Source organism: Ctenopharyngodon idella, chromosome 4, assembly GCF_019924925.1.
Source record: "Ctenopharyngodon idella isolate HZGC_01 chromosome 4, HZGC01, whole genome shotgun sequence".
Lineage (NCBI taxonomy): Eukaryota > Metazoa > Chordata > Actinopteri > Cypriniformes > Xenocyprididae > Ctenopharyngodon > Ctenopharyngodon idella.
In genome coordinates this window covers 27,750,962-27,778,384 of record NC_067223.1, presented here as the reverse complement: position 1 = coordinate 27,778,384, position 27,423 = coordinate 27,750,962, and the positions used below count along the sequence as shown (strand labels likewise).

The 27,423-nt window shown below is 38.9% G+C and overlaps 2 protein-coding genes and 2 long non-coding RNA genes across 6 annotated transcripts in view; 1 reads left to right on the top strand and 3 right to left on the bottom strand.

The window, feature by feature from the left end:
* LOC127511301 (uncharacterized) overlaps positions 1-27,423 on the top strand; it is a 449,991-nt gene that overhangs the window by 162,435 nt on the left and 260,133 nt on the right. The window lies entirely within an intron of this gene.
* LOC127511092 (gastrula zinc finger protein XlCGF57.1-like) overlaps positions 1-27,423 on the bottom strand; it is a 159,720-nt gene that overhangs the window by 13,577 nt on the left and 118,720 nt on the right. The window lies entirely within an intron of this gene.
* On the bottom strand, positions 374-3,311 carry LOC127511318 (uncharacterized). The gene is made up of 2 exons (XR_007930000.1): positions 3,218-3,311; positions 374-2,526 (listed from the first exon to the last, which is right to left on the bottom strand). It is a non-coding gene; the product is annotated as an uncharacterized LOC127511318 (long non-coding RNA).
* The window catches only part of LOC127511076 (myelin regulatory factor-like protein), a 33,017-nt gene continuing 13,082 nt past the window's right edge, over positions 7,489-27,423 (bottom strand). For both annotated transcript variants that reach the window (XM_051891488.1, XM_051891489.1), the window contains 16 exons: positions 26,712-26,802; positions 25,265-25,465; positions 23,291-23,399; positions 23,096-23,205; positions 22,845-23,005; positions 22,480-22,552; positions 18,834-18,922; positions 17,437-17,499; positions 17,215-17,270; positions 14,400-14,585; positions 14,262-14,309; positions 13,904-13,988; positions 9,841-9,915; positions 8,844-8,952; positions 8,440-8,514; positions 7,489-8,122 (listed from right to left, as the gene is read on the bottom strand). In XM_051891488.1, coding sequence (XP_051747448.1) covers positions 8,036-8,122; positions 8,440-8,514; positions 8,844-8,952; positions 9,841-9,915; positions 13,904-13,988; positions 14,262-14,309; positions 14,400-14,585; positions 17,215-17,270; positions 17,437-17,499; positions 18,834-18,922; positions 22,480-22,552; positions 22,845-23,005; positions 23,096-23,205; positions 23,291-23,399; positions 25,265-25,465; positions 26,712-26,802 — 1,618 coding nt within the window. In that variant the 3' untranslated portion in view covers positions 7,489-8,035. The remainder of the gene's footprint in view (positions 8,123-8,439; positions 8,515-8,843; positions 8,953-9,840; positions 9,916-13,903; positions 13,989-14,261; positions 14,310-14,399; positions 14,586-17,214; positions 17,271-17,436; positions 17,500-18,833; positions 18,923-22,479; positions 22,553-22,844; positions 23,006-23,095; positions 23,206-23,290; positions 23,400-25,264; positions 25,466-26,711; positions 26,803-27,423) is intronic.

Genomic DNA, 27,423 nt, shown 5'->3' with positions numbered 1-27,423 from the left:
TATTTTGGCAGAATGAAATGGTTTAATAGTCACCACAGTGTTAGTTTAATTATTAATTTATTAAATTTAATTTCAGAATTGATCACTTGATATCTTATGCCTGCTTACCTCATAATTTAGTCTCTGATTAGCATTAGCATTCATATTAGATTAGCACTCAGGGCCAGCTCTAGGCATGGGCAGGGGTGGGCTGAGCCCACCCAAACATCTGTCATGCCCACCCAATCAAAATTTAGGCAAAGACACCATTAATCTTTTATTTTTACGATCAGTGCATTGGTAAAAGCAATCTGAGGCGGGCAGTGTGCTGAGAGGTTTGAGGGAGGGCTGTAGACTGCTCCAACCAATCAAAAAAGAACACCAGAAAATTGCAGTATTTTTCTCTGTTTTTATTAGCTGAAAGCAACTTACTACACTCCACACTCAAGATTCCCCTTCAGTTGCGCAGATTCTGACAGAGACACAACACGAACGATAACATTAACAAGCAGTTAACAAGTATTTGCGTGCAATGCATAGGTTTTTGGTGCCTATAAGGAAGTCTGCTAATGGCTCTGGCAGCAGTGGCTGTTGTTTCACAAACTGCATCTTCCCCAGCTCCCGGTGCAGAAATGAATCCGTCTCCCTCTCCCTCCACCTCGGCCCGTCAGAATCACATTGCCGGTGGCAGCGAAATACTGGACCTAAATTTATATGCGCCGTCCCAGCCAATATTAAATAGCTACCCCAAACGTGCATTTTGCCGGACGCATGCTTCTGTTTTCCCTGTCGTAAGTTCGGTGTCGCTAACGAGAGAGATGTCGTTTTTACCTCGCATGGTTATACCAATTGGCAAGCAGCACTGGAACGTGACAGGGCTATGCATAAACATGCATCCAGCCACTGTCACGTGCAGTCTATGGCAGCCTGGTCTGAATTAAAATGTCGGGAGGCATCTGGTGAAACCATAGACTGCATGCTAGTGGGAAAAACGCAGTTGGAAAAAAAACAGATATTATGTCAAAAGCATCGGAGGTGTGGTTAAATTTCTCTGTGTAAACGAACAAGCGCTGCGTAGAACCACAGAAACGTCAAACAATGATACATCTGCAGGCCTCTTCCTTAACTTGTTTGAATACACCTTAGTAAAGGTCCATTTCTGGCCGATATAGTAAAGGGTATACCAAAACATGCAAAGTATACTTCTAATGACATTCAGAATGAAATCATTGAAACACTGGCTGATATGGTGCTTTCTGAGATTAAGTGCAGAGATACACAGATGCTGACTCAGCAGGATTTTGCCTTAAAAGTGATGGGACATGAGACAAGTGTAATGTGGAAATCTTGTCTGTAATGATTAGGTTTGTGTGCAGTTCCTTGCCAGAGGAGCATTTGATTGGGTTGCTTGACTTGCATCAACTAGATGCTGAATACATTTCCACTGAAATACTGATACTCTTAGCTGCTGGCTACAATGCTGACAACATAGTTAGTCAGTGCTATGATGGAGCCTCAGTGATGAGTGGGGTACGAGGTGGTGTGCAAGCCCTGCTGCAAAACAAGCTTGGTCGGTATATACCTTACATTGATAGTTATAACCACCAGCTACATTTAGCAGTTGTGCATGACATCCAGTGTGATCCATGTGGAAAAAAGTTTTTTGACTTTGCCAGTTCCCTGTACAACTTTTTCCATCACCACTACGTGGCTGAGAAGTATGATGGCCCTTGTCTTAAACGATTATTGGAAATTCGATGGACAAGACATTATGATGTCACAAGGTGCATTATTGAGAATGAAGACATTGCAACAGACATTGCAGAGGACGATTTTGCCAACACTGATCTGAGCACCGAGGCAGCAGGCCTTTTAGTCCAAATCAAAAGGCACAATTTTTTTTGAAACAGGGAAATTTCTAGTCCGGGTACTTGGTGTCCTGAAACCAGCTAATACTATTCTCCAGTCTCAGACAGTGGACATGTGTAAACGCAATTCACAGGGATGAGTTTCAGGCATGTGGTGATTTACACCCTTCCAAGAGAAGAAGAACACTGAATACACAACTCGATGACAGTGTTGAGTATTCCACAGTGGGCCACACCGACTGCGATAATTCTGCAATACTCCCCAGTCAGTCTCTGAAGAGATCCTTGCTTTCCATTCTTGACAGGGCCATTGTTGAAATGGAAAATAGATATTCCAAAAAAAAACGTTGACTTGATGAAAGCTCTATCTTGCCTTGTGCCAACGTCTAGTGAATTTCTAGATGCCACATTGTTGAGCCCTCTACATTTGCTTGCTGGCACTGCAGATAAAGTAAGTCCGGCAAATGAAATACTTGTTGCCAAACCTATGCTTAGCAAACGATTTCCTGTTGAAACAGACTTGTCAGCTTTGTGCAAACACTTGCAAAGCTACAAAGATGCATTCCCAGAGCTGCACAAATTGTATGTGACTGCTCTTGTCATTGGGGTGTCCTCAGCATCATGCGAGAGTTCTTTTTCAACTCTGTCACGGGTTCTGACCCCCTTTCGTCGCTGTATGCTGCACAAAAGAAAGAGTCAATTAGTGATATTGGCCCATGAGAAGTCCATCACAAGTACCCTAGATATGGATGAATTTGTGAGGACTTTTTCAAGAAAAAACAGGAGACTGATGCTGTAGATGCGTAGATGAGTATATCATTGAAGCAGTATCTCCTCAAAACCATTTCTATGTGTTTTCTATAGTTTCAATTAATATATTCCAATCATTAAATAAAACATACAATACATTTAGAATGTTAGTTGTTGTAATAGTTGGCAGTTTCTTGTTTGTCACTGCATTTTAAATATACTGTTTTTTCCAATGAAATAGCCACCAACATAGCACCAAAAAATCTATCTATCTCTCTCTCTCTCTCTCTCTCTATATATATATATATATATATATATATATATATAAACTTTTTAAAAAAAAATCTATATATAAGATCACAGTGAACATTAAATTCTGCGCTGGCGCTGATCCAGAGAGCAGTTGTCACTCAATATCTTAATTGGGTCTGAAATTAACGGGGGCTTGTGGCAAAAATTTAAGTTATGAGGACAAAAATAATCAGTTCCTGATTTTTTTTATATTTTAATGATAGTTATACAATATCACATGAGCAAGAGTGCTGATTATATCCCCGAATATATTGCAAATGTGATATATTATAGAACAGTGCAACAAACAAGAATATTAAGTAACTTACATTTTAGGCACAGTAGTCTGTTTTTGTTCCTACAACAAAAATAGTTCCAAAAAAGCCACATCAGAATCGTTGGGCTTCTTCGAGCAACATGTTTCGTTCCTGAATGAATGTTTTTAAATAGAATGATTTGAATGAACGGTTCAATGACCCAATAAAATATGAATTGGCGCCACCTTTTGGCGGGTTTCCGCTTCGCTCCACTCCATAGACCCACAAGCGTGTAAAAACAAGACTGTTTTTCATTTATGTTTATTTAAATATATTTTGATAGAAATTTGATATGGTCAAGTATCAAATAAAATGTACACTTACATTGATGAAGTTGTTAGTAGCCTCGATGTTTGAAAATTACCATGGTAAAACAGAGTTCAAGGTCATTTTTTTTTAATAGGACCAACCAAACTAACCACTTTTGATACCTAAAAAATGTTTACAGGCAATTTAAGCAAATCCCTTTACAGTAAATTAAAATTTGAGTAATGAAATTATCTGCAGCACATTAATGTTTAAAGAAAATAAATGAAATAGGCCTATACTACACCCAAAGTCACCAGAATTTAATGCTTTGGTGCTGTTTTTGTGAAAAAAAGTTTCTCCCCTATAAATTAAATTACTTTAGAAAAATTCTTGGGGGGCCTGCAGCCCCAGTACTGATCAAACTCTAGAAATGCCCCTGCTTACAACAATTCAAATGATCGCAGAAGTACTGGGATAAAAGTTTAGTTTAGTTGTCTATTCATAATCAGAGAATGGGAAAATTGTGATAGCCTTTATATTAATAAAAAAATAAATAAAAAAAATCAATTTATCCACACAATTGCCCACCCAGGACAGCTGCCAGCCCACCCTTCCATTGCTGGCAAGAACCGGGCCTGTTAGCACTCATCAATTATTAGCATTATTTTGTATTATTATTACAAAGCACTTTCAACATTTCTTATAGCTGCTATGATTTGTTTGTTCAATAAAGCAAAGATGCTTCATATTTTTCGTGTAAGCTATACTTGTTTCATTAACTTCATTTACAGTCATATTCCTGTGGTGCGCTGAGGCAGGTTATTGGAGTCTTAATTCAACATAAGATTTATTTATGGAAATATCCTAATTGTCAGTTTGTGGTCAACAATATTGTTATTTTTAAGGACATTGTGAAATTAAGATAATGTCTGCACTGCAGTAGAGAACTGTGACTCTCAAACCGTGGCCTTTTTCCCTCGTCGGGGAAAAAGTAAACTCAGCTTAAAATCAGCCTAAAATAACATTAGAACTGATGACTTTTTATTAAAAAAGTTTATACTTTTTAAACTATTATTTGAAAGTTTGTAAATATTATTTTTATAATAGTTTAGGCCCTCTCTGAGGCCCAAGAGGGCCCTGACGGCTCCCGTCTGCTGTATTGTATGTTATTTTATGATTGTACAATTAAATACAGTCGTTGATCATCAGTAGGGGCTTTTGCACCAGAGAAACCTTTTCATAGTTCCTAGATCTATTGGCTGAAGTATGGGGATTTTGCCATGTTCGCACCGCAGGAACTAGGAACGATTTTTTAGTTCTAGGAACTCCTTTTGGGGAAATTAAATTAGCTCCTACTTCAGAGTAGGGTCTAAACCAGCACCATAGGAACTATCAGTGACGTGAGTGTACGTTAATTGGTCAAACGCATGTCAAACACCAGCACCCGGCATTTTTAAAAAGCCACATATTTACTTCACAAGCATGGAAAACAGTAATAACGGCATTTTCTTCACTGCAGGTGCACAAATCCTATTCTACCATTCACAAATTAAGAAACTCATTCACTCACATTTTTGCTACAGTTGCTGAAATGAATATGGTGCAAAACACATTCACACACCCGTAACAAAAAATGCGAAGTCATGGACAAATTTTGCACATCCGCAAATTATTATGTGAATTAATGCAATGAGAGTTGCACACTTGTAGAATATTTTGTCACAAATACATTGCTTTTCTTTGATATTTTCTAGCACAATCACGCTACAAGTCTCAAATGCTGTTTTTTTTACAAATGACAAATGACAAGTTACACGCGCTCTCACACTTTTGCACCACATAAAATGTGAAGAAAAAGTGATTTGTGCACCTGTAGAGGCAGGGGAGGGCACTGTTCAGAGATCAGAGAATTTTGGCCAATCAAATTAGCTCATTTGAGCATCTGGATGATGGGGCGGGGCGACACGCATGAATGCGTATTTCTTTATGTATGATTTTGTGAATGATACATGCTGTTTGGCTATTCTCATGTGGCAGTATTACAGAAATATTATAGGCTAGATCTAGCATCATATCATATCTATTTATTAAACAATTATTATTTATTAAACATTTTTTACAAGGGGGGAAACAGATTGAGGTGGTATGGGGTCAGGCCACTGTTGGAGGGCTTCAGTCCCCCCTAAATTTCTACCCAGCCCCCTTAAAAAAATTGCGATTAACTCTGTGTAATCTGTACACAGATTTGTGATTGCCTCAGTCCCCTTTAAAACTCGTATGAAACCAACGGCAGGCTTCAGTCCTCCCCGTCTTTTAGTCTGTGTTATTCAGTGTTCTTCAGTCTGCAGCGGAGCAGCGCCAATATCAGAAGCAGAGGAACATTTTTGTGCTGTTATTGATAGATTATCATGACACCTACATCTCTGCAGTACTCTGTCATAAATGCAGTTTGCATAATGTGATGCAAATTTTCACTGTGTTCACCCCTCATCCCACTACAGTTGTTTTCCTCTAGCGAAAATGGAGCAGTTCACATGCATGAAGGCATACTGTAGAAAAACAACCACAATGCAATTTTCATTCATTTATTTATTTATTTTTACATTAAACATTAAAAAATAAGCCCTTCTAGGCTTTTGGAATCTGGGCTTTTTGAATGTTCCCTTCATCTAAAAGGCATAAGACTTTGTGACTTTTCCTTCACTTTCCATATTTCATATTGCAGTACAATAAAATTGCTCAAATTTGTTATAGTCATTTTATAATAAATCCAAAAGCAAAACACTTGAAAAGAGCTATAAAAGGAAGTGGAAATTGCAAATGACCTAATGAGTGCTCCTCTGCAGCCATCTATTGGTTGTAGTGGTAATTTCATGTCATTTTCATGTTAAAAGTGTTTGTTTTCCACCAGGTGACATAAATCCTCCACTAAAGCATGGCACATTTTCCATGTTATCTCTATTAAAGGGGAACTATAATAAGCAATATGACTGTCAACGAAAAATAGTGGTGTAAAATAGTTCACCCCTATATGTACGAACCACTGATGAAGGAGAGTAAATGAAGACTGTTATGTTAATTTTTCATCCAGCGGATGATTGAAGAGAATTTGCAGGATATTTTCGTTTTAGCTGGCATTACAATCAGCCATCAAGTTTTAAATCATTCAAATTATGTAAATAATGTTAAATGAATAGGAAAGCCTACTTTCGGACATATTTATTTATTGTAACCTACCTCATTAGATAATGATTTATCAGGAAATTTTATTGAGGCACAACAAAACTTTACTGGGGCTTGTGCCTCCCTCCTAGAATTACTAGATCTTACAGTGGTCTGTTGATACTATCAATCATAACACACTCTTAAAAAGATTGGTGAATTATGTATTCACTGAAAGGCATAAAGCTGGTTCAGGTTCTGCCTGTCTGATCATTACCATTTTGTTTGTGTCAGTGAGGAATAGTCAACACTAATACAAGTATGGAGGGCCACAAGGATATGCATTAAGTCCTCTGCTGTTTTCATTGTACATGCTTACCCTAGGTGATATTGAAAAACACATTTCCCCTAGACCTGATTACATTTCTAAATTACCCAAGTTAAATGCATGCCTAGCATCCTAGAGTAGCATATGTGAAGTGGTCCTATGTGGTTTCGGAATAGGGAGGGCGTACTGGGAGAATTTTTTCAACGTGTAAAAATGTTTAAGACCTTATGTGTTGTCCAAAAGTACCTTAACACATTAATATAGAACATAAAACACCTCGTAATGGCGCATTCACCTGCAAAGCATACACGTTATTTTTAGTATCCAACACATTCTTGCTTATAACTGACCTACACTTAGTAGTATTACACAAACTGGTTATACCAGGATACTTTCTACTTTTCACATTTAATACACCACAGTAAACTGCTTGTAGCTCGCAATTAGTCTCACAAACTTTACACCACCCAATGAATTTCTGTAACATAATTTTCAGACTTGATACGATTAAATGCTTTCCTATTATAATAATAAGTACACAGTGTGATTGTGGGCTGCATTTATTGTAATGTTTGATATTTAGAAAAAACTTTAACTTCAGAAAAGTCTTTAGCTACAAAAAGAATTTGACTTCTAAAACGATCATATGTCATACAGCTAGACATTACTTCAATTACTGTTTCTGTAGCTGAATAATTGTTTGGTCTACAGGTTTACATACGAACTATGCTCAGTTCAATATAGGAACACAGTGTGAGTCTACCAGAGTAAAAGATTATCTGATCGCGTAGTTCAGTACAAAACAAACATCATCTCTTTATTGTTGAAACATGTATATTTGTCAAATCATAACTGAAGACCTACTTTACTCTTTGCGTTGGAGTTCAGATGTCTCCTTCTGATTCCAAAACACCAGGAAAATAAGAATAAACTATATCAAACATATTTCAAATGCTTTTTTTTTTTCAGCAACAACACAATATCTGCCCATGAAAGATGTTCTTTCTATATAATGGTACATCCTGCAGTTTTTCTAGCTGTCAAATCAAATTTTAAAGGGCTGTTGTGACAGCAGCATCATCTGGTGTGGATCAGTCACAACGACGGAAGAACTGGAAGTGGTAGTCAGTAAATAAAACTTCTGCGTAGTTGGGATCGGTGCTACAATCAGCCAAACCCTGTGTAAAAGAAACATGTCCATACTGACAAAATAGTCACACCATCTACATTGCCTGTATGTAAATAGACTTTGGTGTTTAATTAGACACTACCATAGACAGAAGTACAGTCTGTAAAATATTTCATACTGTTAAGCTCACCTTTGATTTTCACAAGCCTTGTGTTTTAGTCCACTGGACAGACTGTACTTCTGTCCCTCACAGTGTCATTTTCATTCTCGTCAAATTAAATATGGTGTTTACCCTGACTAAAGTCTTTTAATAAAGACAGCGTACATTCACAGACTAACACACAAATACATAGCACAGGAACTCACAGCAACTGAAGAGCGGAAATGGTAAGAGGAGCGATAGTGATTCGCCACCGCCAATGTCCACTTATGTATGTAGCCCTATCGAAAAGAGAAAGATAACCATTAACCATAACCAATAACCATTTTACTGGAAATAAATAAAATTTTATCTAATGCATATTATAATGATTATCCATCATTTTCATTAACAGAATCAAATCAATTCTGAGGTAAAAAAAAAAAAAAAAAAAAATCTCTTGAGTTTGAATAGTCTGCAACACATAAACGTTATTAACAAATATAATTGTTATGGAATTACTAAATATATTATGTATTTAAACTATTATGAATATATAATATTATTATTACATTCATAATGAAATGTTTTTCTAATGCATGTTGCTTTGAGTGTATAAGTGCTGAAGTACCTGTGTGTTGAGAGCAGTGTTTGACTCTAGGCTGTTGTAGTCGAGTACTGAAGAGCACTGTTCGCTCTCATCATGTGAACACAAGTGGATCACCAGCAATTCAGGTGTGCTGCTCAAGAGGGGGGAAAAAAAAAAAATTATTAATATCAATGAGAATGTGATCCACATTTGCAGAAACAGTTTTTCACATATATCATGATATACTGTCTGTCTATAAATATTACACAAGCAGGAGTGCGATATGGTTCTTTCAGCAAGGCTGCGATTCATCCAACTGACCAGCACAAGGCTGCAGTTCTTCATATTAACATGAACATGCCCAAGGCTTTTTATTTTGAACAATATGTGACTCTGGACCACAAAACCAGTCATAAGTCGCACGGGTATATTTGTAGCAATAGCCAACAATACATTGTATGGGTCAAAAGGATCGATTTTTCTTTTATGCCAAAAATCATTAGGATATTAAGTAAAGATCATGTTCCATGAAGATGTTTTGTAAATGTCCTATTGTAAATATATCAAAAATTTATTTTTGTGAGTGGATATGCATTGCTAAGGACTTAATTTGGACAACTTTAAAGGCGATTTTCTCAATATTTTGATTTTTTTAAACCCTCAGATTCCAGATTTTCAAATAGTTGTACCTCAGCCAAATATTATCGTATCATAACAAACCATACATCAATGGAAAGCTTATTTATTCAACTTTCAGGTTGTTTTGACTGGTTTTGTGGTCCAGGGTCACATATACAGTTGATATAAAACATTTGATCTCCCTTGTTAAAATTACAGCTTTTTGAGTTTTAAAAGAAATTAATCCAAGAAAAATCATGTCAGATCTTTTTCCTCCTTTAATGCAGTATTATCACCAACAAAATTCAAATAGAAAATTTTTAAGGAAAAACAAAGAAAAATAAATAAATTAAAATAACCTGGTTAAATAACCAAGAGACAGTATAATGAAGACAGTGTGAAGTATGAACGGTCTACTTACTTCATTTGGAGGGTTATGGGCATGTTGGGTGGGATGTTTTTACTGAGGGGAATGAGGTACGTGTAGTTTCCCTTCCTACAAAATATAGATCAATGAGTAAAATGCAAATTCATTACTATAGAACATTCTTTGATCACTTTAGTTAAGTCAAGAAATACCCATGTGCTATAAACATTGCTGTATATAGCAGTATGGTTCCCTTTTATTGACTATGTTTACATGTGAATTTTTCCAATAATCAGGGTTCTTGCAGTAAGATGTTTACATGACATGAGCCTCTTCACTCCCGTTTACAAGCATATTTCATTATTCTGATTTCTCACTAAGAATTGGTGTTATTTTTACCACCATAATTCATATATGCAAATGCACAGCACAAATGAACTCACATACAGTAGGTGTGTTACTGGCCAGAATTTAGATCTACTTGTGTCAAATGCAAAACACATTTCTATGGATGTATTGGATTTTTTTTCGGTGACGCATCTAAAATGTCTTAATTTCGATGTTTTCAACCATCAATATATACTGCATTATATTCATGTCGTCAAAGACTATAGATATAGAACAGGGGTGGGGAATGTTGATCCTGGAGGGCCATTGTCCTGCAGAGTTTAGCTCCAACCCTAATTAAACACACCTGAATCTAATCAAGGTATTCAGGATTACTAAAGTTACAGGCAGGTGAGTGGTTTTTTTCAGGGTTGGAGCTAAACTCTGCAGGACAGTCCTCCAGGATCAACGTTCCCCACCCCTGATATAGAAAGACAGTTCACTCCCATTAGTTATGAATGGGAGAAACTGCAACACGCAATATGGCAGAATACGTCCCGACTTCTAAGTAAAAGAGCCAATCGCTGATTGATAAAGTCATTGCGTCACTGTAGCTGTCGTTAGAGGCTCCGGTTCCCATAGAAACCTGAGACTCGCTCATAGGACTGCATATGCGCATTGGCTCGTCTAGCCTGAAAAATAAGCTTTTTTAATGCTATTTTAGCATAAGAAACAACATTTATGGGACGGTTCATGTCAGATTTTGTTGCTGATTTGAAATATGTAATTTAATTGGGAGTTCGCCAAGCAGTTTTTGAGATTTCAGGATTCTCCCATTCAAATAGATAGAACTTGGTCTTGGATGCCCGAAATAGCTGCCTAGAGGCATTGCAAATATGGCCGCCGAGTGAACAGACTTTCCTTGAAAGGGACTTTGATGGCGTGCAACAATGTCAACATGAACCCCAAAAATGTGATGCATTCTTTACCAATATGTAAACAAATCTGTGCATGACAATGTCATTTGTGTATGTCACAAGCCATGCACACTTTGCTCAGAGTGGAATAGATGCAATTAAAGTATTTGGCGTGCTGTCCAAGGAAAGGGCTTCAAGCTTGGTATTTTGGCCCGAACCCAGAGTACTCCCCCCGTATCTCTGGTTAAGATTGTAACCAGGCGAGTGTGAGTAAACGGGGTGGTGGAGGGATGCTAAAAAACTGTCGAGGAACATAGGTGAGTCGACTGCGTATATATATATATATATATATATATATAGGCCTCCACTCACACTGACTGGGTAGACTTGTTGACTGCTGATTGGAATGACATGTTGATCGGATAGTTCATTTGAACATGTTCCTGCCGAACTTTCTTAATGAAACATCATTTATGTTTTTGAGTTATGATTATGAGCTTAATCACATCAGCTTGTTCGAAGTATTGTTTACATGAGGTACAGTTTAATTGCAATATTATCCAAATCTCATAACAATCACATTATGAGGGTGCTAGTAAAAATAATAATTGTTGTAATTTCTTCCTTGCATCAGTAAATGACCCTAGTGAATGCCACCCAGGACTGAAAATCTCTGAAGCCTGTGTAGAATCAAGGCCCAGGTATACTTCATTTTCCATGTTCCATACCATCTAGTGCACAGTTGAGCATGCTTCCCCTCCCCCACCTTGGTGCCTCAGACCACATCACTGTCATGCTAATGCCTGCATACAGACCGCTTGTTAAAGTCGCCAAACCAGTTCGCAAGCAAATACTGGTGTGGCCTGAGGGATCTTCAGAGGCTCTACAGGACTGTTTCAGCACCACTGACTGGAATATGTTTAAGCAAGCTGCCACATACAACAACACCACAGACCTCCAGGAGTACACAGAGACTGTAACTGCCTACATCACCAAGTGTACTGATGATGTAATAGTCACAAAGACCATCACTGTTCGGGCCAATCAGAAGCCGTGGCTGACAGAAGAGGTCTACAGACTCCTGAAGGCTCGTAACGTTGCCTTCAGAACTGGAGATGTGGTAGGCCTGAGGACAGCTAGGGCCAACCTGTTCCGTGGCATCAGAGAGGCTAGGAGAAAGTACTACAGGAGGATAGTTCATTGTTTCAGCGACAGCAGAGACACTCAGAGCCTGTGGCGGGGGATACAGACCATTACGGACTACAAGCCTCCACCGCAGACCTGTGATAGCAATATCTCCCTGCTGAACGAGCTGAGCGCCTTCTTCGCCCGCTTTGAGGTACAAAACAGCACCACTGCACAGAAGACTCCACCTCCTCCTGGTGACCAGGTGATGACAGGTGATGGCTGTCCCCGCACAGCGTGAGGAGATCCCTCAGCAGGATCAACGCATGCAAAGCTCCGGGCCCTGACAACATGCCTGGTCGTGTATTGAGAGACTGTGCAGTGGAACTCACTGATGTCTTCACAGACATTTTTAACATCTCGCTAAGTCAGGCTGTTGTCCCCACATGCTTCAAAGCTACCACCATTATTCCAGTCCCGAAGAAGACGTCCCCCTCCTGCTTCAATGACTACTGTCCGGTTGCACTTACTCCTATCCTTATGAAGTGCTTTGAACGACTAGTCATGCACCACATCAAGTCTGTCCTCCCCCCCTCCCTGGACCCCTTCCAGTTTGCATATCGTTCCAATCGCTCAACCAATGATGCCATTGCCACTGCTCTCCACTCAGCCCTCACACATCTGGACAAAAAAAGACTCTTACATTAGAATGCTGTTCATAGATTTCAGATCAGCATTCAACACAATCATCCCTCAACAGCTCATTCATAAATTGGTCCAGCTGGGGCTCAACACCTCGCTGTGCAACTGGCTGCTGGACTTCCTGACTGAGAGACCACAGGCAGTACGGGTCAGCGGTAACACATCCAGCACCATCACATTGAATACAGGGGCCCCTCAAGGATGTGTGCTAAGCCCCCTTCTCTTCACTCTACTGACCTACGACTGCACTCCGGTACACAGCTCCAATCTTTTCATTAAGTTTGCGGATGACACAACTATGGTGGGTCTCATTAGCAACAGAGATTAGACAAACTACAGGAGCGAGGTTAGCAGCCCTGGCCAGTGGTGCAGAGACAACAATCTCTCTCTGAATGTGGAGAAGACAAAGGAGATTGTTGTTGACTTCAGGAGAGCGCACACTCAGCATGCTCCTCTGTCCATCAATGGTGCGACTGTGGAGAGAGTGAGCAGCACCAAGTTCCTGGGTGTGCATATTACAGAAAACCTATCCTGGACTGATAACAATGCATCACTAGCCAAGAAAACACAGCAGCGTCTCTACTTCCTCCGCAAACTGAAGAGAGACAGAGCCCCGGCCCCCATCATGTGCACCTTCTATAGAGGCACCATCGAGAGCATTCAGACAAGCTGCATCACTGTGTGGTATTGTGCCTGCAACGCGTCCTGCAGAAAGACCCTCCAATGCATAGTGAGAGCAGCTGAGAAGATTGTTGGTGTCTCTTTTCCCTCCCTTCAGGACATCTACAGCTCCCATCTCACGCGCAAAGCCCTCTGCATTGCAGGTGTGTTACTTTACTATATTTATCCTATATTTATATGTATTTATTTGTATCTTACAGTCACCAATTTTTTTTGTGTGTGTTTGTGAATGTGTGTGTGTTATCTGTATGCACCAGGGTCTGAGAGTAATGTAATTTCAAATCTCTGTATGTGCTGAACATGTGGCAGAATTGACAATAAAGCTGACTTTGACTTGACTTTGAAGATGTAAGTTTGATACCTACCCACAGTCCTCTCGCAGACAGTACTGCTGGTCTATAACTTGTTGATTTTGTGTTATTAGGATGGACCGTATAGTTGTGTTTGTCCCTGCGAAGATGACATACACAAAGTTAAGTGTGAATCATAATTGCGGACACACCTCCACTTCATTCTGTTATTAGGAATAAGGAATGAATTAGTAATGAATGAAGCCTCTAAAAAAAACAATGATGGTCCATATGACAATATTTCAGTCTCAGTGTAAAGGAGGTACAGTGATAAGGATACATTGTTTCATTTTAAAATGAAATTGGTTGTTTATCTGATAATCTTGGCATGAACATGCTTTTAATCGGTTAACTTTTTAATCGGTTAACTTACAATCAGTAGAATTTCTGAGTTTCTCTGGCAGTTTTTCTAACCATTTCTCTGAAAGGGAACAAATGAAAATTACATGAGGACAATCAAAAATATATCATAGTATATTTGAAGATTGAACGCTGCTACTGTGTCTCTGACCTTCAAGTGATTTTCTCAGATTGATGATTGTATGTGAAAGAAAGTCAAACGGGACGGTTGTGTCTGTCAGTTGGGTGTTATAATTATTAATTAATGTTGAAGGACAGCAGTAGACCTCATCTGAATAAAACACATTGGAGAAATCGATGTCTGGAGGCCAGGGACCAGGAAGGGCGGTGGAGAACACTGCAAAACAGTCAAGATTAAATTCACCATATAAAATAAACAATGATCAGAATATACAGATCAACCAACTCAGAAGGGCTTTTCACACTTTGCTTAAAGACACTGGCCCATACTTTTTGTGGTGAAATGTTAATGAGTCCCAGTGACTTGCAATGGACATTCAATGTTTTCTTGCAAGGGACTTGGTAATGTTCTTAAAGTTCTTTAGATAATTCTTGAAAAGTTTGTGCTTTGCCTCAAACAAAAGTGTGTAGGAGAGGACCTATTTTTGAAATGCATGAAGGGTAAAGCACCATGAAATGGTGTTTAGGTATTAAATGTTGATTAGTGCACACAATTCGGAAAATCTGGTGCTGCTCTTTGATTAGGTGTTTAAGATATACAGTCATGCCATAACAAAACTCTTGGGGAAAAAATAGTGTTGATTATTTGCCACAAGAGAAGCAGCAAATTCCAGTTTCTATTGACTTGTGGCACCACATCACCAAATATTAATGGGGTATTCTTAACAAGACACAGAGTTTGAATAGAATTCAGACCCAAGCTGTGCTCCAGGTTAACATTTTGTAGTGTGGTTTTTGCGTTCTAGGTAATCATAGTCAAAAGAATATATGCAAGAAAGTAAAGGCTGGAATACACTACACGACTTTTGCCCAGATTTTTACTGGACAAGTTGACACTAGTTGTCGAAAGTCAGAGCCAGTCTGCAGATTTGAGTTGACAGATTTCACAGAAAATCTCATAGTGTGTGATAGTCACAGGCGATCCGATTTTTTTAGCCTCAAAGTTTGATTCCATCCAATCGGAGGTATTTGGTAAGTTTGACATTTGGAGCCGATTTTAGAACACATTGTTTTCATTTGTTACGCGTTTCCTAGCAACAAAGCTTGTGTTTCTGCATGAGTGTGTTCGTAATGATTTGGAAGTCTGGTAGTGTATGATCCTCAGTTGTTTAGTGTATGATGCCTAGTTTTTCCTCTATAACTATTTACAAAGTCAGCAAGTGTATGATGCCTAGTGTTTTAAAATCTGTTCAGATTTTATAAAGACGCATAGGTTATTTTAGCCTTAAGTCATGCTTTGGAATAAAATTCTTGGATAAGTACTGAAATAATAATTTTAGCTCATACTGAGCTACTCCTTCAAGAACGTCATGCATAATGTCAAATGAAAAATTGTTGCACACATGAAAAAATTGCAGTGTGTTTAGAGATGAGTCTCTCTTTACTATGTACACAGATTTAAGTTGTGGGTCTGAGTGCAGCATCCCACGATGCATTCCATAACTGGTTTCATTGTCAGTAACTACTCATCCTCAGAAAAAAAACATCTTGGGTATCAGCTTTACTAATCAAACACAAGCGGCAGAAATGATGCCCATTAAAACTCTCTGTAAACCCCAGAATAGAGTGCATTGCTAAGTTAACACCTACAACTTGACTTATTGTGTCATTCACTTTTTCTGCAGATATGGGAAGATGAATTGCTTCACTTTCAAGCCTTTTAACTCTGGGTTATTGTCTAAACTTTAACCCCAGGTAGAGGAACATTTCAGACTTGTAATTTGAAAGCGGGGTTAGCACTGCTTTTTAGCCGGGGTTATGAAACCCTCAAGAACAGGGTTAGCACTGCTTTTGCGGTGTGAACACTTTGCGGTGCCAAACGTGTGAATTCTGTGAAACTATGCGGTGTCAGAATATTAGCTAGATGCTTAGCAACAGACACCAAATAGAGTACCTTATCTCAGTGGTTCTCAATCCTGGTTCTGGAGTACCCCCAACTCTGAACATTTTGTATGTCTCCCTAATCAAACACACCTGATTCAACTCATTAGCTTAAAGTAGAGTCTTCAAGACCTGAAATGGTTGTTTCAGGCCCTGTCCACAGGAACACAGGTATTTTCCAAACCGCAGCTTTTTTATGTGGTTTGGCTGTTTGTCTACACTCAAAAGCAGCACTGAAACTGAACATTTTTGAAAACTCCTGCCAGAGTGAAGATTTTTAGAAACTCCGGTTACAGTGTTGTCATTTAGATGGTGAAATCAGAGATTTTGGCTTGTGACTTCAGAACCGGAACCGGTAATAACTTTTTTTCCAGGATTCCGATTGGCTAACATGGGCTTTACGGTTAAGGTTATATCACCACCTGTTGGTTTGGCATGCTCTTGACAGAGCTTCATGGTGTGTTTTTGCGATTTAATGTGGACATGATTTTTTTAAAAACGAAGGAGGAAAAACTCTGTTTATAAAAATACCCGTGTATGTGTGGACTAGGCCTCAGATAAGAGAGACATACACAATGTGTACAGTTGGGGGTGCTCCAGGACCAGGGTTGGGAGCCACTGCCTTATATTCACATGCTTTGTACAAAAAGTCCATTCAGGAAAAAGACAATTCTAGAGTCTTTATGTAAACAGGTTGCATGCTGCATTTATCCAATCTGTGACACTGACACCACAAATAAGAATGTTAACCCAGGGAATACCCAGGAATAATTGTTAATCTAGGTTAAATTATGAGCAGTGTGAAATGTGAAGCAAGATAACCCAGGGGTTTAGAAAGACCCAGGGTTAACCATTTCAAGTGTGAAAAGTCCTATACAGTATCTCTAAATATCTACATACAGTACCTGTGGTCAGTGCTGTTGGTGTAGTGTAAGGCGGTATATTGTTGCTGTTGTTGAGACTGTATGACAAGAAAACAAAGTTAAATCTCACTCCAAATAACAGTCAATTAAGCAGCAGTAACAGCTGCGCAACAAGCTTGGCAATCAATGTAATTTAACTGAATCAATGTGCACCATAAACAATAGTCTGTAGTGATGACATTACTGATGATGATGACATTGTACCTGTTATTGAAGTCAATGTCCTCTTGTAATGTTAACATATAGAGTGCAGTAATAGAAATGACACTGCAAAACAACAGGACAAAATAAAGTCACACACAGGCTGAACTTTTCATGTTTGGTGAAATATTCTGTCAAGATCCAGTAGAATTTCATTTGGTCTCAAACTGTCCTCAAGACCTTCATTTAAAGAAATATTCCAGGTTAAATACAACAATGTTTGTTATTTTAGCTGTAAAAGTCTCTAAATTGTCCAATTGATGTGAGAATGCATCTCTAGACATGCACAGTTTTTGTTCAGTTTTACATGTTGAGGGACCAATTGATTATTTTTTTTGGTAATCATCAGCTGAGCATTGACAAATTATATTTAACTGGTAATATTTCTTTTACTTGCAAGTATGGAGTTTTGCACATAACATTCAAAAACAAAAACCAAAACAAGATATTGTGGCCACAAATAAAGAATTTGTTCTCATGACTTATTAATCATTTTAGGTAAATCATGTAACTACATTAAAATGAGGGAACAAATTAGTACAGCGTGGCCACAGACTAATTATGTCAAGAATTTTAACTAAAAGGGTCATGACATGAGAAATCAAATTGGCCTTGATCTTTTGAATATAAAAGGTATTTGCACCATTAAAACATCCTGAAAATTTCATTGTTCACATTTGCATATGACTGCCTGCAGAGCAAGACATCGACAAATAGTTATACATCATTGAACCATAGGCCCTGTCCACTGGCATTCCGTCGCTTAACAGCTGACATTTGCTCACACTCTATGCGAGCGTCGCATCAAAAGCGAATAAAACACATTATGTTAACTGCCGCTGTCTACACTGAATACAGTATACAAATGCATGTTCATTTTCTGACATACTCCACATGTTTGAGTCTGTTGACAACAAGACAAATGGAAAAGTGAAAAAGTTTGCATTTAAACAGCTAGTTAGCATCTCTATACAGACTTCAGAAGGATCCCAAAGTCAGAAACAAGTGGATGGTTTATTTTATGGAGTCCAGGATTGCTTTGGAGGACTAAATGTTTGTTCAGAGCATTTAATTTTGTAAACGAGGCACTGTGTAATGGAGAGTTCACAAAGAAACTTTTGTTGAAAGATTAAGCAGCAAACTGTATTGGATCTGACAGCAGCTCCATTACAAACCGTAAGTAAATGATTTCATAATGCTTTGTCATTAGCCAATCAGTGGCCGTTTACTGACAAGCCTTAAAGGAGCCGACTAAATAGGAGGAATTGACTAAAAACAATGGGTTTTCCTGTATTGTTTTGCCTTAATCAAACGTGGCCATGAATTGATAAGTTGTAGGAACAAATTCTTAATTCGTGGCCAAAATATCTTAAGGTGTGTATTTAAGAAGACCATCTCACCAAAGAGCCATGGTTGTTACTAGCATGATGATGCTAGCTTGGAATACTCTGTGTTGAAGACAATGATGATATCTCCCACAGAAGTAGTTCTGGAAGAAAAATATGATGAGCAGTCACATTTGTCTACAGTGACCGGGAGTGGACATGTTCAGGTCACTTAGTTTTGTCGTGGCCACGACTTCTTTATGAACCACGTCTATTTCTCATGGCAATGAATTAAATGTATAAACAACCTGCACGAACTATAGCAACCTGGAATTATTAGAAATGGACAGGCCTATAATAATATTTATTTTTAATTAAGAATGACAAAATAAGGGTGGAATGAAGAAATTATTATATTAATATATTATAGCTGTCAGCAAGGTACGAGGAAGAAGAAGGTGATCAGGAATAAAGTTCAAATGCTGAGTTTAATAACAATCCAACAAGCAAGACTACAAACAAGTGCTAACGCAAACGAGACCGGACAAACACCGAGTGAAAGTGAGGAACTTATATACACATAGTGATTAACTAAATGATGAACAGCTGTTAAGATTAAAGTCCATGGAAACTAATGAGTGGCAGGAAACTCAAACAAAGGAACACATGTGACTGATGAAAACAAACTGAACGTCCATGAAAACAGAAACTAAGAATAAATACAACTGAATGAGTGTGACAATAGCCTGATATATTACGTGCGATGTTGTCTATAGAAAGCATTCAAATGAAGTTTGTTATTATCTATAAATGAATATTTAAGAACATAAAATAACATAGGCCTACAAGAAAAAATTATATCCATCCCATCTCACAGCTTTTTAAATCCATTCGTTGTGTCTTTACTTATTATTATTATTATTACCATCATGCCTATTTAACCTAAATAAAATGAAATACGGCCTTATATGTTAAATGCAATTACAAGTTATCTTATGGGAAGATAAACTGTAGTTTCTTTAGAAGTAATAAGGTAAATCTTATTCTGAATTCATCAAATAAATCGAGAGATTATTGGTTATTAACTGATATCAGCTATGCAAAATCTAATGCAAATTAGATAATCATATACTGACAATATGCCAAGGTCTCTGGAAAGAGGTTTGGTAAAGTGATATTTATGTTCTGCCTGGTGATGTGCTGAATCCGAGCGGTGGCAAAGAAAGGACTTGGAATCCGTTTCATAGCCTTGAACACAAAGTACTTGTGAACGTAGAACTTCTTGAGCACAGAGAAGGTCTTTATTCTGAAACATGCAGATGAAGGAGCCTTGAAGTTGAAGGTTCTAACGTCTGTGCAGACGATCCCTATAATCTGAAACATGCAGATGAAGGATCCCTGTAGAGAAGATTCTGAGGTTGGTGCAGAAGATCCAGGCAATCTGGAACACGCAAATGAAGGATCTCTGATGAGAAGATCCTGAAGTCCATACAGAAGATCCTGGCTATCTGGAACATGCAGATCTGGAGGATCTCTGAAGAGATCTTGAAAATGGGGGACACTGAGCTTATGGTCGTTGATCCTGTTGCCATTTCCAAACTCCCCAAATTTACTTCTTGCAGAACTTCTTTGTTTCTCTCTTTCAAGAGGGAGAGAGAAACGGCTTGTTCCCTCAGCTTAGTGCATCTTGGAACTTGGGACTGGAACCAGAAACTGGAGCTGGAATTCTGAACTGGTACCTTGCAACAGAACCAGAACAACTCTTTGTCTCAGAGAGAATCTTTTTAAACTCTCCCGAGATGGAGGGATTTGCAAATTAGCGGCTTTCAGATTTAACATTTGATTGGCTGATGCTGTCAGAGGTGGCCACCGTATGGCCCCTCTCTGGCATAGGGTTCATTTGCATGGCTTAAAGTTCATGTTTGGAACAATGTCTCTAAGGTTTTTTCTATGCATAATTCACTTTCCAAACCAATTCCAGATTAACCAAGACATTGTGCTGAAAACATAAAGACATAATTGGGTAATATTGAACTTGTACCCTTGCATTCATGTGTACCTTAACAGGTAAGTTTGTATATTTTGCATGTACACAAACAGCACTCATTAAGTATATACAGTTCTTTAAAAAGGTATGGAGAGGATTTGCTCCATTTTGTCCACTGTGTGTCCATTTTTGTATAAAGAATCCATCCTTTGTGGCTTCAAGGCACGTGGCAAAACCGGTTTGGTGAATCTGAGGACCTGTTTCCACCTGGTATTAAGACGCGTTTTGGTCGATCTGATCACCAGTGGATGAGGGAGACGCATACTCTGACAGCTGCAAGACCGGCCGAAAGCGGCGAGTGCGTCAGGAATGGTGAGAGAACATTGTGCTTGGTTGGTACGTTTTTTGTCTTCAAACCACACTTGGGTCTTCAGCCAACAATGTTAAAATTCCATCTGGCTAGCGCGTTTTCCATAATGTTTATGCGTTAGGTCAGTAGGCAGAAAGTAAGCGGTCTTTGGTGGCTGTTGGAACACATTCGACCACATGAGCGTTTCCACTACAAAAGCAATCCGGTCTAATGCGTTTTTGACTACCTCTGGAAGTGGTCAAAGTGGACAAGCTCAAAACGTTTTACACCCCATTTACACCTGTATTTAGCATCATCCACTTGTGATCCGATCAACCAAAAAGCATCTTAGTACCAGTTGGAAACAGAGCTTGAGAGCCTGTGGTCATTCACACCTTGGACTGGGGTGAACAATGGTGCAAATGGAATCAGTCTGTAATCAATGACATGCTAATGTCATCATTCTTCTACAAATGGTACCTGGCAATTGTTTTTGCAGGCTTATCTCCTAGCCCACCTAGTTCCGTATTTGTAGAACTTTTTTTTAGAGTCCTGTCCTTTTCATTATGGCAGATGAAAGGGGACTCCTGTTGTAATGAGGGGAGTCTGCCCTCATGTTTGCCTGCTGATCACTACATTGGTATGATATTTGGAAAATATATACTTTAATATATACTTTAAGTAACATAATATACAGAAAGTTAATTAGGTAAAGAGATACCGGAATTGAAGAGGAAAATAAAGCAAATACATAACAATGAATAAAAAATGTAACCAATAATAATAAAATATTTAAAAAAAACAAAAAAACAATCAGCGAATAGATTTAAAAGACTGCTGAATGGGATAGATAAAAATGTACAAGGCATATTCTTTTAACATTTACTGATAACAAACTTCTTTCAAATGCTGTCTATAGGAACCATCATGCGCAATACAATATAATAGGCAATATGTTAATATAATCATTTCATAATTCCATGTTTTATCCTAATCAAAAATAAATATTATTATAGGCCTATCCATTTCTGACAATTCCAGGTTGTTATGGTCGCGCAGGTTGTTTATGCATTTAACTCATGACCATGAGAAATAGATGTCATTCTCTCAACATAAATATGTCGTGGCCACGAGAAAATATATTGTTCCCTCAACACAGGATCTCAAGGCCCTTTAAATCGCGTGGCCACGACGGATGTTGTTGTTTCGACAAAATGATCATGTTCCCACAAGTCGATATGACATTCCCACAAATTACTATCTCATGGCCATGTCATATTATCACATTCCCATGACAAAACTAAGTGAAACAATCATGTCCCCTCCCAGTTACCGTATTTGCCACATTCATTGTAGAAAATGATAAGTATGTGATTTTCACATACTTTGCTAGACTGCAGTGGTGGTGACTTTGTTGGTGGAAGTTCTGAATGAGGTGTGGTTTTTTTGTTGATTTTCCTGTGACACAAAGATTTTAGAATGACAAATTTCAGAGCATCGCATGAAAGCACATACATCACAAATAACACATATTCATGAAAACAGAAATATGGTTGTAAAACTATGTTCCTATGGAGTGATAAAACTGTATAACCTGCCTGCATTAAACAATGATAATGGCACTAACCCTAGATCTGCTGAATGTTTTTAAGTGATACCAGTTAGTGCATTAACTTTGGCAGCCCTAAAACAAACAAACAAACAAACAAAAAAAAACTAAACTAAACTGAGAAGTTAAGAAATTCCATACCCTTTAGCAGGAGGGCCGCTGTTGGAGCGCATGCTACCCAGCGTCTTCAATTTGGCCAGACGAGTGTTCCAGACCTCAAGCTCTTGAATACGATTCTCAAGGTTATCTGTGAGTTTACACAGCTGCTTCACAGCACCCACGTTCTCCATAAAAATCTGCTCCTTTAAGACAAACCGATCAAAATTACTTTACATACCGTACATGTCTAGAAAAACTTATTCCAATTAAGAACAAATATCTGACAGACTCACTTTGTCCACCATAAGAAACTGATCGATCTTCTCCCCATTTATGCAAGTGATATCACCCATCTCTCTCACAGCCGAAGGCAGGAGTTCTCTGACTTCCTGTGCTATGATTCCTAATCAAAGAGAGACAGATGATGGTGAGTATCTGTCTTCAGAACAGTTTTATATAAAGTGTATACACTAATTTAGGTTGTATACCCGTTTCATGACGTTGGTCAATCCCCATCCTTGAGGCAAACTCTGGTTTATAATCATACTCCACAATTCTCATCTGAGCTATCCTCTTAAGCTGCTCTGTTGAGTCCACCTACAACATCGCAGACACAAGATATAATTCCTTCCACACATGCAGTCTTTACTAGTAAACTACAGGTAAATTACATTTTAGAGATCACCTGTGAACAGGAAAATACCGGTAAATCAGATCTGGCAGTCTTCCAGTATGAGAAGAATTGAACTTACCAGTAAATTACCAGTATAATATTTATGAGCAAAGAATAGGATCACTGGTATAAGGCGTTAGGTACAAGGTCCGTACGCGCTGACGTAAGAAGTCTATTTTAAGTCAATCATAAATCTCTGTCAAAGCTGTTTATCACTGCTTTTCAATGTAAATGTGCTAGATGGATGTCTGATTGTTGTGCCATGTTTGAACTGCAGTATTATAGTACTATTACACTAATTTACCGGGTTTAATGTGTGAAAGAGGCTAATGTGTTACTACTTATATACACTATATTGCCAAAAGTGTTGGGACACCTGCCTTTATGTACACATGAACTTTAATGACATCCTATTCTTAATCCGTAGGGTTTAATATGGAGTTGGCCCACCCTTTGCAGCTATAACAGCCTCAACTCTTCTGGGAAGGCTTTCCACAAGGATTAGGACTGTGTTTATGGGAATTTTTGACCATTCTTCTAGAAGCGCATTTCTGAGGTCAGGCAGTTATGTTGACAAGAAGGCCTGGCTCGCAGTCTCCACTTTAATTCATCCCAAAGGTGTTCTATCGGGTTGAGGTCAGGACTCTGTGCAGGCCAGTCAAGTTCCTCCACACCAAACTCGCTCATCCATGTCTTTATGGACCTTGCTTTGTGCACTGGTGTGCAGTCATGTTGGAACAGGAAGGGGCCATCCCCAAACTGTTCCCACAAAGTTGGGAGCATGAAATTGTCCAAAATGTCTTGGTATGCTGAAGCATTAAGAGTTCCTTTCACTGGAACTAAGGGGCCAAGCCCAACCCCTGAAAAACAACCCCACACCATAATCCCCCCCTCCACCAAACTTTACACTTCGCACAATGCAGTCAGGCAAGTACCGTTCTCCTGGCAACCGCAAACCCAGACTCGTCCATCAGATTGCCAGACAGAGAAGCGTGATTCGTCACTCCAGAGAACATGTCTGCTCTAGAGTCTAGTGGCGGCGTGCTTCACACCACTGCATCCGACGCTTTGCATTGCACTTGGTGATGTAAGGCTTGGATGCAGCTGCTCGGCCATTGAAAGCCATTCCATGAAGCTCTCTACGCACTGTTCTTGAACTAATGTGAAGGCCACACGAAGTTTGGAGGTCTGTAGCTATTGATTCTGCAGAAAGTTGGTGACTTCTGCGCACTGTGCGCCTCAGCATGCGCTGACCCCGCTCTGTGATTTTACGCGGCCTACCACTTCGTGGCTGAGTTGCTGTTGTTCCCAATTGCTTCCACTTTGTTATGATACCACTAACAGTTGACCGTGGAATATTTAGTAATGAGGAAATTTTACGAATGGACTTATTGCACTAGTGGCAACCTATCACGGTACCACGCTTGAATTCACTGAGCTCCTGAGAGCGACCCATTCTTTCACAAATGTTTGTAGAAGCAGTCTGCATAACTAGGTGCTTGATTTTATACACCTGTGGCCATGGAAGTGATTGGAACACCTGAATTCAATGATTTGGAGGGGTGTCCCAATACTTTTGGCAATATAGTGTATAAGGCCCCAGATCAAGGGGTCTCTGATTTCAGTATTTTGCACTGATTGGATCTCTCGAGACAGAGATTAATACCAGGTGTAAACATGATCACTTTTGAGAGAGAGCCCATTTGAAAAAGCCATTAACACTGCTGTCTTAACCTTTGTATAATCTTGTTCAATTTGTTTTTTTATTAACTATCAGAGATACACTCACTTCCTGAATGTTTTGTTTGGCCCTTCTGTCTGAGGGATGCATGACGTTGCCCATTATCTTGGCGTTTCCACAAACCACCAAAGCCTCATCGGGGCTGTCTGTGTTGATGCCGATCCTCCCGTGACACACCACTGACTCTGGGATCTGTCCTTTTTGCCAGAGCACATCACTATCATTCTCAAATTGACCTGGATTGGAGGCCTTTAGATGGAGAGATGATAAAAGTTTGAGAACCACTTTCGTACACCGTCAAGACACACTAACACACACACACAGCCTTTAAATAAAAGGGGTATTGAGCTGTTGTTTACACTGTCATATACACATTGTCTTAATCAGCTCCCTAGCTCCGAGGTTGTGAATCAGTATATCATGTACACAAATTCGGCCACTGGTAATGACAGCAAGGACCCTGGCTCACTACACATTGGGACACTGATGACTCTATTTCTGGCATCATGACAACGTCCTCATCGTACAACATCACCACTGGTATTCATAAACAACAGCAGCAATTATATCTTTCTGATATTATTTTGAATGTTATTTTAAGTACGTTATGATCAATACTTTGCTTGTTACACATACATGCAACATTTCAGCTGTAAATAAATTATAAATGTTAGCTAAATTGTTCATTATCTGTCTAGAGATCTATGTTTATGCAGAAATATAATTAAATAATGGTTTGTATTTTAAAATAATCTATCGCATGTCATTATGTGCAGTGAGTTGGCTCATGTGATTTATGTTTCGTGCTTCAGAACTTCCGTTAAGGGAACATAGTGAGAATCAATGCTCTCTGGGACTTTTTAGGAAGCGAATGTTTCAGTGCACTGGTAGGATTTCGCGATTGAGACAGCCAGCCTTTAAAATGGTAGACTCCCTGATTAGTGCCCTGACTACTGAACTAGGGGAGCTGATTGAGACTCACCCACTGTCAAGGCCAACGGAAGGCTTCCATCTCTAAAGCAGCAATCTTGAGGATAATATGTGCAAATCTGGAGTTTATAGTGGGATATATTTGTGCTTAGCTGGATATTTTGTCAGTAGCCTGTTATTATTTCTTCTGGATATGCAAAAGTTTTGACCACAACTCTATGGAAGTATAACCCTGTTGAAATAAACAGCATATGCTGATTAGGTATGTTTTGAAGCATGGAAGCTGGTTTGAGCTGGTTTATGCTGATCCTTAGCTGGTCATGAGCTGGTCAAGTGCTGGTCCTAAGCTGGTCCTAAGCAACTAGCTCCAGCTAAGGACCAGCATAAACCAGCTCAAACCAGCTTCCATGCTTCAAAACATACCTAACCAGCATATGCTGTTTTTTTCAACAGGGAGATGGATTCTACAAGGAGATTTATCACTAGATACATAATTTAGTTGCTTTTTAATTCTTAAGGACTGCAGTCCAGCCCAGGGTTATGGTACAACAGCAGGAAGACTTACCCTGACAATGATTCTTTCAGAAACATTTGCAACCAGCAGGAAACTGTCTTCTTTCACAGTAGCGTACAGACCAACCACCATCATAAAGTACCTATCAAGCATAGTAACATACAGTACAGCTAGTTACCATTAAATGGTCAAGTAGCATTGCAGTTTTCAGTCAATAAATTTCATGGATGCAAACTCATCATGAGTAAAATTGGTAACAAAGATGTGATCCCACCAGTTGCCAAACATGTAACAACATGTTCCTCCAGACTACTTTTACTACTTAAAGCGGCTAGTGGCCACACCAGATACTGACTGATAATTTTTATATTGACAGAATTCTTTCTCTTATCAGTTTTGTAAGTGCTGCTCTGATGATTTAATCAGTAAAACAGTTTAGCAACTTAAAAGCTACATGACATTTCTCACCAGCGAGGTAATAAACTGTGTGGTTCTTGAGGTAGATAAACTTATAGTTTCGCTATTAGTAGAGACACTGCTGCCGTGAGAGACGCACAGACTCAGGTAGGCTAATTCACATATGCTGCTTATTCTCTCTCTCTCTCAACTGCGTTAATAACTGTATCAACTGTATTATTCTACTATCAAGGCTCAAGCCCCTGTTACTAGTTCTGAAATGATGTTTTGAAATTAGCAACGGAGGCTTGGGATGAGATGCGTAAGAAATTAGACAAATGTCTTGAAATACAACATTGGAACAGTG